The sequence below is a fragment of the Serinus canaria genome, unplaced genomic scaffold, assembly GCF_022539315.1.
Source record: "Serinus canaria isolate serCan28SL12 unplaced genomic scaffold, serCan2020 HiC_scaffold_105, whole genome shotgun sequence".
Lineage (NCBI taxonomy): Eukaryota > Metazoa > Chordata > Aves > Passeriformes > Fringillidae > Serinus > Serinus canaria.
In genome coordinates, this window is record NW_026108219.1 from 1 (window position 1) to 14,053 (window position 14,053).

Below are 14,053 nucleotides of genomic sequence, written 5' to 3' on the forward strand. Positions count from 1 at the left end.
CCCGGCCATGCGGGGTGGCAGTGGGGTCCTTGGGGGGGGCTGGCCCTGTCCACACTGTCCCTCACAATGTGTCCCCACTGTTCCTGACCCCCTGTCCCCATCCCTAGGACCCTGTCCTGGGCAGGGTGTGTAGGATCCTGCTGGGCACAGAGCTGTCCCCGCTGTCCCCATTGTCCCTGTGCCACCCTAGGGCCATGCAGGGTGGCAGTGGGGTCCTTGGGGGGGGGCTGGCCCTGTCCCCACTGTTCCTGACCCCCTGTCCCCATCCCTGGGACCCTGTCCTGGGCAGGGTGTGTAGGATCCTGGTCCCCACTGTCCCCGCTGTCCCCTCTGACCCCGCTGTCCCCGCTGTCCCCGCCCCCCGGTGCCACGCGGGGCACAGCAGTGACCCCGGGCGGTGTCCCCGATGTCGCTGACGCCGTGTCCCGGTGCAGTCCCGGAGCTGGCGGCGCGGGGGGTGATCCAGCAGCTCTTCCCGCTGCACGAGCAGAGGATCCTCAAGCGCCTGATGAAGTCCTGGGTGCAGGCGGTGTGCGAGGCGCAGCCCCTCGGTGAGGAGGGGGCGTGCTGGGGTCCCACAGGGATTGGGGTGATCCTCCCCAGGAGGGTTTGTGGGTCCCAGCCCCTCGGTGAGATTGGGGGTCACCCCAATGGGAGTGTGCAAAGTGCAGCCCCTCGGTGAGGAGGGGGCGTGCGGGGGTCCCACAGGGATTGGAGTCACCCCAGGAGGGTTTGGGGGGGGTCCCGTAGGGATTGGGGTGATCCCCCCAGGAGGGTTTGTGGGGTCCCAGTCCCTCGGTGAGATTGGGGTCACCCCAATGGGGTGTGCGAGGCGCAGCCCCTCGGTGAGGAGGGGGCGTGCGGGGGTCCCACAGGGACTGGGGTCACCCCAGGAGGGTTTGGGGGTCCCACAGGGACTGGGGTGACCCTCCAAGAGGGTTTTGGGGTCCGCACAGGGAGATGGGGTCACCCCAGAGGGTTTGCGGGCGCCAGCCCCTCGCTGAGCTTCGGGGAGCTTGGGGTCCAAAGGGTTTGGGGTGCCCAGGTTTTGAGGGTGACCCCCATGGGGGTGTTGCGGGGGTCCCGCAGGGATTGGAGTGACCCCAGGAGGGTTTTGGGGTCGCACAGGGACTGGGGTGACCCCAGGAGGGTTTTGGGGTCCCACAGGGACTGGGGTGACCCTCCAAAGAGGGTTTTGGGGTCGCACAGGGATTGGGGTGACCCCAGGAGGGTTTTGGGGTCCCAGCCCCTCGCTGAGCTTCGAGGTGACCCCAGGGGGGTTTGTGGGCTCCTGGCCCTGCTGATGTCCCCTGTGCCCCCCCAGATGACATCTGTGACTATTTTGGGGTGAAGATTGCCATGTACTTCGCCTGGCTGGGCTTCTACACCTCGGCCATGCTGTACCCGGCCGTGTTCGGCTCCATCCTCTACACCTTCACCGACAGCGACCAGGTGGGGCCCCGGGGACACCGCGGGGACACCCTGGGGACACTGCGGGGACACCCTGGGGACACCTTGGGGCCTGCAGGGCCACTCTGGGGACACCCTGGGACCACCCTGGGGACACCCTGGGGACACCGCCGTGGGGACACCCTGGGGACACTCTGGGGACACTCTGGGGACACCCTGGGACACCCTGGGGACACCCTGGGGCCACCCTGGGGACCACCCTGGGGACACCCTGGGACCACCGTGGGGACACCCTGGGGACACTCTGGGGACACTCTGGGGACACCCTGGGGCCACCCTGGGGACACCCTGGGGACACCTTGGGGCCACCCTGGGGCCACCGTGGGAACACCCTGGGGTCACTCTGGGGTCACTCTGGGGACACCCTGGGTACACCTGGGGTCACTCTGGGGACACCCTGGGGACACCCTGGGGCCACCCTGGGGACACCCTGGGGACACTCTGGAGCCACTCTGGGGCCACCCTGGGGCCACCCTGTGGCCACCTTGGGGACACCCTGGAGCCACTCTGGGGCCACCCTGGGGCCACCCTGGGGCCACCCTGGAGCCACTCTGGGGCCACCCTGGGGCCACACTGGGACCATCCTAGAGCCACTCTGGGGCCACTCTGGGGACACTCTGGGGCCACCCTGGGACACCCTGGGGCCACCCCGACCTTCCTGGGGGGTTTCCATCCCTCCTTGGGGTTCCCATCTTTCTGTGAAGGTCCCCAAACTCCTTTAAGGGTTTCCATCCCTTCCATCCCATCTCTCCTTGTGGGGTTTTCTCCCCTTTGTGGGGTTTTCATCCCCTCTCGGGGTTCCCATCCTTCTGTGAGGGTTTTCCAAACTCCTTTAAGGGTTTTCTTCCCTCCTTGGGGTTTCCATCCCTCCTTGTGGGGTTTTCCTTGTGGGGTTTCCCCTCCCTCCTTGTGGGGTTTTCCATCCCTTTCTGTGGGGTTTTTCTTGTGGGGTTTTCCCTCCCTCCTTGTGGGGTTTTCCATCCCTTTCTGTGGGGTTTTCCCTCCCTCCTTGTGGGGTTTTTCCCTTTTTGTGGGGTTTCCCTCCCTCCTTGTGAGGTTTTCCCTCCCTCCTTGTGGGGTTTTCCCTCCCTCCTTGTGAGGTTTTCCTTGTGGGGTTTTCCATCCCTTTTTGTGGGGTTTCCCTCCCTCCTTGTAGGGTTTCCATCCCTCCTTGTGGGGTTTTCCATGTGGGGTTTCCCTCCCTCCTTGTGGGGTTTTCCATCCCTTTTTGTGGAGTTTTCCTTGTGAGGTTTTCCCTCCCTCCTTGTGGGGTTTTCCATGTGGGGTTTCCCTCCCTCCTTGTGGGGTTTTCCATCCCTTTTTGTGGAGTTTTCCTTGTGGGGTTTCCTCTCCCTCCTTGTGGGATTTTCCTTGCGGGGTTTCCCTCCCTCCTTGCGGGGTTTCCCTCCCTCCTTGTGAGGTTTTCCCTCCCTCCTTGTAGGGTTTTCCCTCCCTTTTTGTGGGGTTTTCCTTGTGGGGTTTCCCCCCTCCCCCCATGGATTCCCTCCTCTCCCTCCCCCTTTCCCCTCCATCCCCTCCCCATCCATTCCCTCGGGGCTGGGGGCACTCCCCACCCCCCAGGGCTGCACGGGGGGGGCTGTGGGGGTGAGGAGGGGACCAACCCCGCTGCAGTTGGTGCCGTGTGTCCCCCAGACCAGCCAGGACATCTCCTGCGTGGTCTTTGCCATCTTCAACGTCATCTGGGCCACGCTCTTCCTGGAGGAGTGGAAGCGCCGCGGCGCCGAGTTCGCCTACAAGTGGGGGACGCTGGACACGCCCGCCGAGTCCCTGGAGGAGCCCCGGCCCCAGTTCCGGGTCAGACGGGGGTCCTGTCCCTCCTGGGGGTCCCAATCCTTGGGGTCCTGTCCCTTCTGGGGGTCCCATCCCTTGGGAGGGGCCCCATCCCCTGGGAAAGGTCCCATCTCTTTTGGGGGTCCCATCCCTTGGGGTCCTGTCCCTTCTGGGGGTCCCAATCCTTGGGGTCCTGTCCCTCCTGGGGTTCCCAATCCTTGGGGGTCCTGTCCCTCCTGGGGGTCCCAATCCTTGGGGGTCCTGTCCCTCCTGGGGGTCCCAATCCTTGGGGTCTCCTCCCTTATGGGGGTTCCATTCCCAGGGGTCCCATCCCTTGGGGTCCTGTCCCTCCTGGGGGTCCCAATCCTTGGGGGTCACCTCCCTTATGGGGGTCCCGTCCCTTGGGAGGGGCCCCATCCCCTGGGAAGGGTCCCATCCCTTTTGGGGGTCCCATCCCTTGGGGTCCTGTCCCTCCTGGGGGTCCCAATCCTTGGGGTCTCCTCCCTTATGGGGGTTCCATTCCCAGGGGTCCCATCCCTTGGGGTCCTGTCCCTTCTGAGGAGGTTCCCATTCCTGGGGGTCGCATCCCTTGGGGTCCCATCCCTTGGGAGTGGCCCCATCCCCTGGGAAGGGTCCCATCTCTTTTTGGGGTCCCATTCCTTGGGGTCCCCTCCCTTCTGGTAGTCCCATTCCTGGAGGTCCCATCCCTCCTGGGGGTCCCAATCCTTGGGGTCCTGTCCCTCCTGGGGGTCCCAATCCTTGGGGTCCTGTCCCTCCTGGGGGTCCCAATCCTTGGGGTCCCCTCCCTTATGGGGGTTCCATTCCCAGGGGTCCCATCCCTTGGGGTCCTGTCCCTTCTGAGGGGGTTCCCATTCCTGGGGGTCCCATCCCTTATGGGGGTCCCATTCCTTGGGAGAGGCCCCATCCCCTGGGAAAGGTCCCATCTCTTTTTGGGGTCCCAATCCTTGGGGTCCCCTCCTTTTGGGGTCCCATCCCTGTTGGGGGTCCCATTCCTGGGGGTCCCATCCCTTGGGAGTGGCCCCATCCCCTGCGAAAGATCCCCTCCCTTTTGGGGATCCCATTCCTTCAGGAAGGTCTTATTAGGTCCCTGTCCCTGTCCCTGTCTCTGTCCCTGCGTGTGCCACATCACTCCCCATCCCTGTCCCCACCCTGTCCCTGTCCCCATCCCCGTGGCTCCCTGTCCCTGTCCCTGTGGGTGCCCCATGGGTCCCTGTCACTATCCCCGTCCCTGTCCCTATCCCTGTCCTTGTGGGTCCCTGTCCCCATCCCCATCCCTGTGTGCCACGGGCCATGGGTCCCTGTCCCCATCCCTGTCCTTATCCCTGTCCCTGTCCCCATCCCTGTCCCTATCCGTGTCCCTATCCTCGTCCTTGTCCCTGTCCCCATGTGCCACGGGCCGTGGGTCCCTGTCCCTGTGGCTCCCTGTCCCTGTCCCTGTCCCTGTCCCTGTCCCCGTCCCTGTCCCCATCCCTGTCCCTGTCCCTGTCCCTGTCCCTGTCCCCATCCCCATCCCTGTCCCTGTCCCTATCCCTGTCCCTGTCCCTGTGGGTCCCCATCCCTGTCCCTGTCCCTGTGTGCCACGTGCCATGGGTCCCCATCCCTGTCCCTGTGGCTCCCTGTCCCTGTCCCTGTCCCCATCCCTGTCCCTGTCCCTGTCCCTATCCCTGTCCCTGTCCCTGTCCTGTCCCTGTCCCTGTCCCCGTGTGCCACGTGCCGTGGGTCCCCATCCCTGTCCCTGTCCCCGTGTGCCACGTGTCGTGGGTCCCCATCCCTGTCCCTGTCCCTGTCCCTGTCCCCATCCCTGTCCCTGTCCCTGTGGGTCCCCATCCCTGTCCCTGTCCCTGTCCCTGTGGCTCCCTGTACCTGTCCCTGTCCCTGTCCCTGTCCCCATCCCCGTCCCTGTCCCTGTCCCTGTCCCTGTCCCTGTGGGTCCCCATCCCTGTCCCTGTCCCCGTGTGCCACGTGCCGTGGGTCCCTGTCCCTGTCCCTGTCTGTCCCTGTCCCTGTCCCTATCCCTGTCCCCGTCCCCATCCCTGTCCCTGTCCCTGTCCCTATCCCTGCCCCCGTCCCCATGTGCCACGTGCCGTGGGTCCCTGTCCCTGTCCCTGTCCCCATCCCTGTCCCTGTCCCTGTCTCCGTCCCTGTCCCCATCCCTGTCCCTGTGGGTCCCTATCCCTGTCCCTGTCCCCATCCCTGTCCCCGTCCCCGTGTGCCACGTGCCGTGGGTCCCCATCCCTGTCCCTGTGGGTCCCTATCCCTGTCCCCATCCCTGTCCCTGTCCCTGTGGGTCCCCATCCCTGTCCCTGTCCCTGTCCCTGTGGCTCCCTGTCCCTGTCCCCATCCCCATCCCTGTCCCTGTCCCCGTCCCTGTCCCCATGTGCCACGTGCCGTGGGTCCCCATCCCTGTCCCTCTCCCTGTCCCTGTCCCGTCCCTGTCCCTGTCCCTGTGGGTCCCCATCCCTGTCCCTGTCCCCGTGTGCCACGTGCCGTGGGTCCCTGTCCCTGTGGGTTCCTGTCCCCATCCCTGTCCCTGTCCCTGTCTCCGTCCCCGTCCCCATCCCTGTCCCTATCCCTGTCCCTATCCCTGTCCCTGTCCCCATCCGTGTCCCCATCCCTGTCCCTGTCCCTGTCCCCATCCCTGTCCCTGTCCCTGTCTCCGTCCCTGTCCCCATCCCTGTCCCTGTGGGTCCCTATCCCTGTCCCCATCCCTGTCCCTGTCCCTGTGGGTCCCCATCCCTGTCCCTGTCCCTGTCCCTGTGGCTCCCTGTCCCTGTCCCTATCGCTGTCCCTGTCCCCTCCTTCCCTGTCCCTGTCCCTGTCCTGTCCCTGTCCCTGTCCCCATGTGCCACGTGCCGTGGGTCCCCATCCCTGTCCCTGTGGGTCCCCGTCCCCGTCCCTGTCCCCGTGTGCCACGGTCCGTGCCCGCAGGGCACCAAGCGGATCAGCCCGGTGACCAGCACTGAGGAGTTCCATTACCCGCCCTGGAAGCGCCTCCTGTTCCAGAGCCTGGTCAGCCTGCCCGTCTGCCTGGCCTGCCTGGCCAGCGTCTTCCTCCTCATGCTCGGCTGCTTCCAGCTCCAGGTGGGGCCGCCCTGGGGACAGCGACACCGCCCTGGGGACAGCGACAGGGACAGGGACACTGCCCTGGGGACAGCGACAGGGACAGGGACACCGCCCTGGGGACGGGGACAGGGACAGCCCTGGGGACAGCGACAGGGACAGAGACACCGCCCTGGGGACGGGGACAGGGACACTGCCCTGGGGACAGCGACAGGGACACTGGGCTGGGGACAGCGACAGGGACAGGGACACTGCCCCGGGGACAGGGACAGGGACAGGGACACCGCCCTGGGGACAGGGACACTGCCCTGGGGACAGGGACAGGGACACTGGGCTGGGGACAGCGACACTGCCCTGGGGACAGGGACACTGCCCTGGGGACAGGGACAGGGACACTGGGCTGGGGACAGGGACAGAGACACCGCCCTGGGGACTGGGACACCGCCCTGAGGACTGGGACAGAGACACCGCCCTGGGGACTGGGACAGGGACAGTGCACTGTGCTGGGGACAGGACACTGGGCTGGGGACAGGGACAGCGACACCACCCTGGGGACAGGGACAGTGGCACTGCGCTGGGGAGAGGGACAGTGACACTGCACTGGGGACAGTGACAGCGGGACCGCCCTGGGGGACAGGGACAGAGACACCGCCCTGGGGACTGGGACACCGCCCTGAGGACAGGGACAGGGACACCGGGCTGGGGACAGGGACAGAGACACTGCCCTGGGGAGAGGGACGGGGACACCGCCCTGGGGACAGGGACAGGGACACCGCCCTGGGGAGAGGGACAGTGACACTGCCCTGGGGACAGGGACAGCGGCACTGGGCTGGGGACAGGGACAGTGACACTGCACTGGGGGACAGGGACAGTGGGACCACTGTGGGGACAGTGACAGTGGCACTGCTCTGGGGACAGTGGCACTGCTGGTGCTGCTCCAGGTCCTGATCCTGACCTTGATTGTCTCCCTGTCCCCACCCTGTCCCTGCTGTCCCTGTCCCTGCTGTCCCTGCTGTCCCTGTCCCTGTCCCCTCAGGAGCTGGTGCTCAGTGTCCAGGAGCTGCCGCGCGTCCTTCGCTTCCTGCCCAAAATCATCCTGGCTGTCATTGTCACCGCCTGTGACGAGCTCTACAAGAAAGTGGCCTTGTGGCTCAATGACATGGGTGCGCTGGGGACCATGGGGTGGCCCTGGGGTGGCCCTGGGGTGGCCCCGGGGTGGCCCCGGGGTGGCCCTGACCCCCCCTGTGCCCTGCAGAGAATTACCGGCTGCAGAGCGCCTACGAGAAACACCTCATCATCAAAATGGTCCTGGTGAGGGGACACGGGGACACCGGGGGACACCGGGGACACGGGGGTCTCTGGGGACATGGGGACATGGGGACATGGGGACATGGGGGACATGGGGGACACTGGGGACACTGGGGGCAAGGGGACACAGGGGACACTGGGGACACTGGGGACACCGGGATATGGGGGACACTGGGACATGGAGGACATGGGGGACATGGGAGATATGGGGGGACTGTGGGACACAGGGCCATAGGGGACATGGGGGACACTGGGGGGGAGACTGAGACATGGGGGACAAGGGGGGACATGGGGGACACTGGAGGAAGACTGAGACATGGGGACATGGGGGACATGTGGGGAGACTGGGACACGGGGACATGGGGGACATGGGGGACATGGGGGGACATGGGGGACACTGGGGGACACTGGGGGACTGGAGTGAGCCAGGGTCAGGGGCACGGGGGACTGGGAGGGACTGGAAAGGTCCTGGAAGCTCTTGCTGAGGGGACAGAGGGGACCGGAGGGGTCCCAGTGGCGCTTGGTGAGGGACAGAGGGGACAGAAAGGGACAGAGGGGACCGGAGGGGTCCTGGCAGCTGCAGAGGTGACAGATGGGGCTGGAGATGTCACAGAGGGGACACGGAGGGAAGCAGAAGGTTTCAGCCAGCGCTGAGGGGACACCGAGGTGACCGAGGTGCCACCCCCCCTGTCACCGCCAGTTCCAGTTCGTCAATTCCTACCTGAGCCTTTTCTACATCGGCTTCTACCTCAAGGACATGGAGCGCCTCAAGGAGGTGAGGGGACCCTGCCAGGATGTCCCCAAAGTGTCCCCACCACCCCTCCGCCACCACCTCATCCCCCCGGCTGTCCCCGCCCGTGTCCCCGCCCAGCGCGGCTCACGGCGCGTCTCTGTGTCCCTGTGTGCTCGTGGTGTGGCCGTGTTGTCCCTTTGGTGTCCCTTGTGTGTCCCTTCCGCAGCTCCTGCTCATCCTGTCCCTGTCGCAGAGCCTCGCGCGGCAGCTCCGGGAGGCTCTGCTCCCCTCCATCCTCCTCCACCTCCACCTGTCCCTCATCTTCCTCAGGCGCCTCCTGCGCTTTTGCTGGACCCTGGGAGTATCCAAAGTAGGAGCGCGGGGACACCCAGGGGACACCCAGGGGACACCCAGGTGTCCTCAACCCGTCCAGGGTGGCGGTGGCGCCGCCCCATGGGGGTGTCAGCGATGGGCGGGGGTCACAGCAGAGGGGACACTGGGGGGGGGGGTGACAGGGAGGGGCGGGGACACCACGGGGACAGCAGAGAGGAGCAGGGACAGCATGAGGACACTGTGGGGACATCAGGAGCAGGGACAGCACAAGGGGACCAGGGACACTGTGGGGACATCCGGGAGGAGCAGGGACACTGCAAGGGGAGCAGGAACATTGTGGGGACATCAGGGAGGAGAAGGGACAGCATGAGGACACTGTGGGGACATCAGGGAGGAGCAGGAGCACCACAATGGGAGCAGGGACACTGTGGGGACATCAGGAGCAGGGACACCACAAGGGGAGCAGGGACATTCTGGGGACATCAGGGAGGAGCAGGGACAGCATGAGGACACAGTGGGGACATCCGGGAGGAGCAGGAACACCACAGGAGCACCAAGAACCGCGCGGGGCCAGGCCACGGGGACATTCCCCGGCGTTTGGCCGGTGGGGGGGGGGGTGGTGACACCGTGTCGCCCGTGTCCCCGCAGATGCTGGCCACGCTGCTGATCACGCGGCAGTTCCTGCAGAACGTGCGGGAGGTGTCGCAGCCCCACCTGTACCGGCGGCTCCGCCGCGGTGACCTCGGCGTGCGGAGCCTGCGGGAGCTCGGGCGCGCCCTGCTCCGCCTGCTCGGCCCGCGGCCGAACCCGCCCGCAGCCCCGGAGGGGCAGAGGGGCGAGAAGAAATGCCTGAACGGGGGCTGCGGGGTGCCCGAGGAGGAGGAGGAGGAGGAGGAGGAGGAAGGGCGGCGCGGCTCGGACTCGGAGGAGGAGAGCTCGCTGGACTGCGGGCTGAAGCTGAAGAAGGTGAGCTTCATCGAGCGCGCCGAGCGCCGCGCCGAGCCCGGCGGGCCCGAGGACGAGCCCTTCCTGGAGGAGGGCAGCCCCACCATGGTGGAGAAGGGCATGGACCCCGCCGCCGTGTTCGAGCTCGGCGATGATGAGGAGGAGGCCGAAGCGCAGCCCGGCAGCCCCGGCAGGGCGGCGGAGCCGGCGGTGCCGGTGAGGAGGAGGAGGAAGGAGGAGGAGGAGGGAGAGGAGGAAGGGAGGAAGCGCAACCGCGCCTCGTGGATTGACCCCCCCGAGGAGGATTACTCCACGCAGCTGACCCAGGCTGAGGTGGAGAGCTGCATGAAGAAGTACGAGGTGGGTGGCATTTGTCCCCTTTGTCCCCTGGTCCCTGGACCTGCTGGGTTCCCCGAGGTGTCCCATGTGCTCCCTGGGGTGTCCCCATGGCCATAGGGATCCCCAAGGTGTCCCCAGGGCTTGTGGCCTTCCTGAGGTGTCCCTATGTCTGGTGGCCTCCCAAAGTGTCCCTTCCTGGGGTGTCCCTGTGGCCATCAGGATCCCCGAGGTGTCCCCAGGGCTCCCTGAGGTGTCCCCATGTCTGGTGGCCTCCCAAAGTGTCCCTGGTCCTGGTGGCCTTCCCGAGATGTCCCCGTGGCCATCAGGATCCCCGAGGTGTCCCATGGCTTCCCTGAAGTGTCCCCATGTCTGGTGGCCTCCCAAAGTGTCCCTGGTCCTGGTGGCTTTCCCGAGATGTCCCCATGGCCATCAGGATCCCCGAGGTGTCCCCAGGGCTCCCTGAGGTGTCCCCATGTCTGGTGGCCTCCCAAAGTGTCCCTGGTCCTGGTGGCTTTCCCGAGATGTCCCCATGGCCATCAGGATCCCCGAGGTGTTCCCAGGGCTCCCTGAGGTGTCCCCATGTCTGGTGGCCTCCCAAAGTGTCCCTGGTCCTGGTGGCTTTCCCGAGATGTCCCCGTGGCCATCAGGATCCCCGAGGTGTTCCCATGTCCGGTGGCCTCCCAAAATGTCCCTTCCTGAGATGTCCCCGTGGCCATCAGGATCCCCGAGGTGTCCCATGGCTTCCCTGAAGTGTCCCCATGTCTGGTGGCCTCCCAAAGTGTCCCTTCCTGAGATGTCCCCGTGGCCATCAAGATCCCCGAGGTGTCCCCAAGGCTCCCTGAGGTGTCCCCGTGTCCGGTGGCCTCCCAAAGTGTCCCTTCCTGAGATGTCCCCGTGGCCATCATGATCCCCGAGGTGTCCCCAAGGCTCCCTGAGGTGTCCCCATGTCCGGTGGCCTCCCAGAGTGTCCCTTCCCGAGCTGTCCCATCAGGAGCCCCCCGGGAAGCGCCGGTGACGCGGGCGGTGTCCCCGCTGTCCCCTCAGGACACCTTCCAGGACTACCAGGAGATGTTCATCCAGTTTGGTTACGTGGTGCTCTTCTCCTCGGCCTTCCCGCTGGCGGCCGCCTGCGCGCTGCTCAACAACGTCCTGGAGATCCGCAGCGACGCCTTCAAACTCTGCAGCGGCCTGCAGAGACCCTTCGGGCAGCGCGTGGCCAGCATTGGCCACTGGCAGGTGGGACATCATGGGGACAGGGGACATGGGGACAGCAGGGACAGCATCGGCCACTGGCAGGTGGGACTGGGGACAGCAGGGACATGGGGACAGCAGGGACAGCATCGGCCACTGGCAGGTGGGATCATGGGGACATGGGGACATGGGGACATGGGGACAGCATCGGCCACTGGCAGGTGGGACTGGGGACAGCAGGGACAGTGGGGGACAGCAGGGACAGCATCGGCCACTGGCAGGTGGGACATCATGGGGACAGCAGGGACATGGGGACAGCAGGGACAGCATCGGCCACTGGCAGGTGGGACTGGGGACATGGGACATGGGGACACAGGGACACCAGGGACTGCGGGACATGGGGACAGAGACCCTGCGGGCAGCGCGTGGCCAGCATTGGCCACTGGCAGGTGGGACATCATGGGGACAGCAGGGACATGGGGACAGCAGGGGACAGCACGGCCACTGGCAGGTGGACTGGGGACATGGGGACATGGGACGCAGGACACCAAGGACTGCTGTACAGAATGTGGACAGAGACCCTTCGGGCAGCGCGTGGCCAGCATTGGCCACTGGCAGGTGGGACTGGGGACATGGGGACATGGGGACATGGGGGACAGCATCGGCCACTGGCAGGTGGGACATGGGGACAGCAGGGACAGCATTGGCCACTGGCAGGTGGGACATGGGGACATGGGGACAGAGGGACATTGGCAGGTGGGACATACATGGGGACAGCATCGGCCACTGGCAGGTGGGATATGGGACAGAGAGGACATGGGGACAGAGGGACAGAGGGGACACAGGGACAGAGGGGGTGCCCATTAACCAGCACACTAATTAAGCAATTAACCAAAATCCCCCTAATTAATGTCCTGATTGCATCCTGCAGAAGGTGATGGAGGCCATGGGCGTGCTGGCCATCGTGGTGAACTGTTACCTGATCGCTCAGTGATGCTCATTAACCAGCACACTAATTACCCAATTAACTAAAACCCCCCTAATTAACCCCCCGATTGTGCCCTGCAGAAGGTGATGGAGGCCATGGGTGTCCTGGCCATCGTGGTGAACTGTTACCTGATCGCTCAGTGCGGGCAGCTGCAGCGCCTCTTCCCGGGGCTCAGCCCCCAGGCCGCCATCGTCTGCGTCGTGGTGCTCGAGGTGCCGGCCAGGGGGCGTGGGGTCACCTGGGGTCACCCCAGTAGGGCTTGGGGTCACCTTGGGGTCACCCCAGTAGGGCTTGGGGTCACCTTGGGGTCACCCCAGTGGGGGTTGGGGTCACCTTGGGGTCACCTTGGGGTCACCCTGCTGGGGTTTAGGGTCACCCTGGGGTCACCTGTCATGGTTTAGGCCTGGCACAATACCAGTGCCCCATGAGAACACCTACTTCCCTGGCACCTACTGTGAGATATGATCAGAGACAGAGCAAAGCAGGCTCCAACTTAAGGTTAAAAAGAAAAAAAAAGCATTTATTAACCTACAACTACAACGGAAGACACACAAAACACAATAGAACATAAGATGAAAACCTTCCAAAATTCTTCCTCCTCCCCCCACCAAATTTCCAATTTCATTGCCACCCTTCAGACAATCGATTCTCAGTCTCTCGAGGAGAGAGGAGTCCCTCTTGCGCCACACGCCTTCCATGTCCAGTGCTCTCACCACTGCACATGGATCAGAGCTGCTTCTAGGGTTTTCCATTTTAAGGATACTTTGACCAGTTCCAAAGGGAGCACAGTCCTTCTCTTTTTGGGACACCTGTCCCCCCCAAATTCCACCCCCTGGGGCCGAGGGGTCTCTTGAACAGAGATCGTCTTCTTCTTCTTCTCTTCTTCGAAGTGGAGGGCACCACCACACCCTCCTCACCCGTCGTCTCTGTTCACTCCTCCACATCACTGCACTCTCTTGGCTCTGAGCCATCGCCTCCCCCTAGAACGCAGTCTCTGTGGCACAGAAACACCAATGGTTCTGCCGTGGCTACACAAGAAAAGTCCAGCCCAAAGCCACTCCATCATCTCCTCCCACCTAGAATTTTCTTAACATCTTCTCAATTTCAACAGCTTCTCAATCTCATCAACTTCAGGAGGACTCAGCTTTTGCAAGGTTCTCATCTTCCTCAAAGGGGTTAAAAGTCCCGAGCTCTCTCTCTCTGCCGGTTTACTTCATCAACTCCCACGCCTGTCTGCCCTGCTGGGCACCCCCCCCTTCTCCTTCACGCCGGGCCATTATCACAGGCACCACAGGCACCGGCTCTGTCTCTCTCTCCCTCTCCGGGCGGGGGGGGGGGGAATGGAGGATGGCTGCCCGAAGCCCTTGCAATGTTCTCCTCCACCCTTGGGCCCAGGCCTGGCCTACCTCTCTCTCGGCCACATGGCTCCCCTCCCCCCCTGCCCAGCCAGATCTGGGCAGGGGGGGGTCTGCTCACTCTCCAGCGGGACTCCAAGAGGAAGTTCCCCTGGGAGATCACAGCTTTTAACCCCTGTGTTCTCAGAGGCGTATCCTGCCCTCAGTGGACAAACCAGGTGCCAATATTAAATCTGAACACTGATTGGATTGCCCACACCATCACAAAAAACTTCATTCCTTTCAAACCACGACATCACCCCAGTGGGGCTTGGGGTCACCTTGGGGTAACCCTGCTGGGGTTTAGGGTCACCCTGGGGTCACCACAGTGGGGCTTGGGGTCACCTTGGAGTCAGCCTGCTGGGGTTTAGGGTCACCCCGGGGTCACCCCAGTGGGGCGTGGGGTCACTCCAGGGTCACCCCAGTGGGGCTTGGGGTCACCCTGGGGTCACCCCAGTGGGCTTGGGTCACCTTGGGGTC

General features: G+C 64.6%; 1 protein-coding gene across 1 annotated transcript; it reads left to right on the top strand.

Moving 5' to 3' along the window:
• The first annotated feature begins 375 nt into the window (after nucleotides 1–375).
• Nucleotides 376–12,253, top strand: ANO8 (anoctamin 8). The gene is made up of 11 exons (XM_050987668.1): nucleotides 376–551; nucleotides 1,325–1,452; nucleotides 3,124–3,285; nucleotides 6,211–6,363; nucleotides 7,379–7,505; nucleotides 7,598–7,653; nucleotides 8,351–8,425; nucleotides 8,610–8,753; nucleotides 9,365–10,021; nucleotides 11,045–11,236; nucleotides 12,123–12,253. Exons 1-11 carry the CDS (start codon nucleotides 407–409, stop codon nucleotides 12,183–12,185), a joined length of 1,902 nt encoding a protein of 633 aa, XP_050843625.1. The 5' UTR covers nucleotides 376–406; the 3' UTR covers nucleotides 12,186–12,253.
• The last annotated feature ends 1,800 nt before the right edge of the window (nucleotides 12,254–14,053 follow it).

What these genes read in the sequence shown, in the direction of transcription:
- ANO8 (XM_050987668.1), top strand. Translation starts at nt 407, where the DNA reads ATGTCGCTGACGCCGTGTCCCGGTGCAGTCCCGGAGCTGGCGGCGCGG. An exon ending in GGACCCTGGGAGTATCCAAA is followed by an intron (nt 8,754 to 9,364) that starts GTAGGAGCGCGG and finishes GTGTCCCCGCAG; the next exon opens with ATGCTGGCCACGCTGCTGAT. An exon ending in CCAGCATTGGCCACTGGCAG is followed by an intron (nt 11,237 to 12,122) that starts GTGGGACATCAT and finishes TGCATCCTGCAG; the next exon opens with AAGGTGATGGAGGCCATGGG.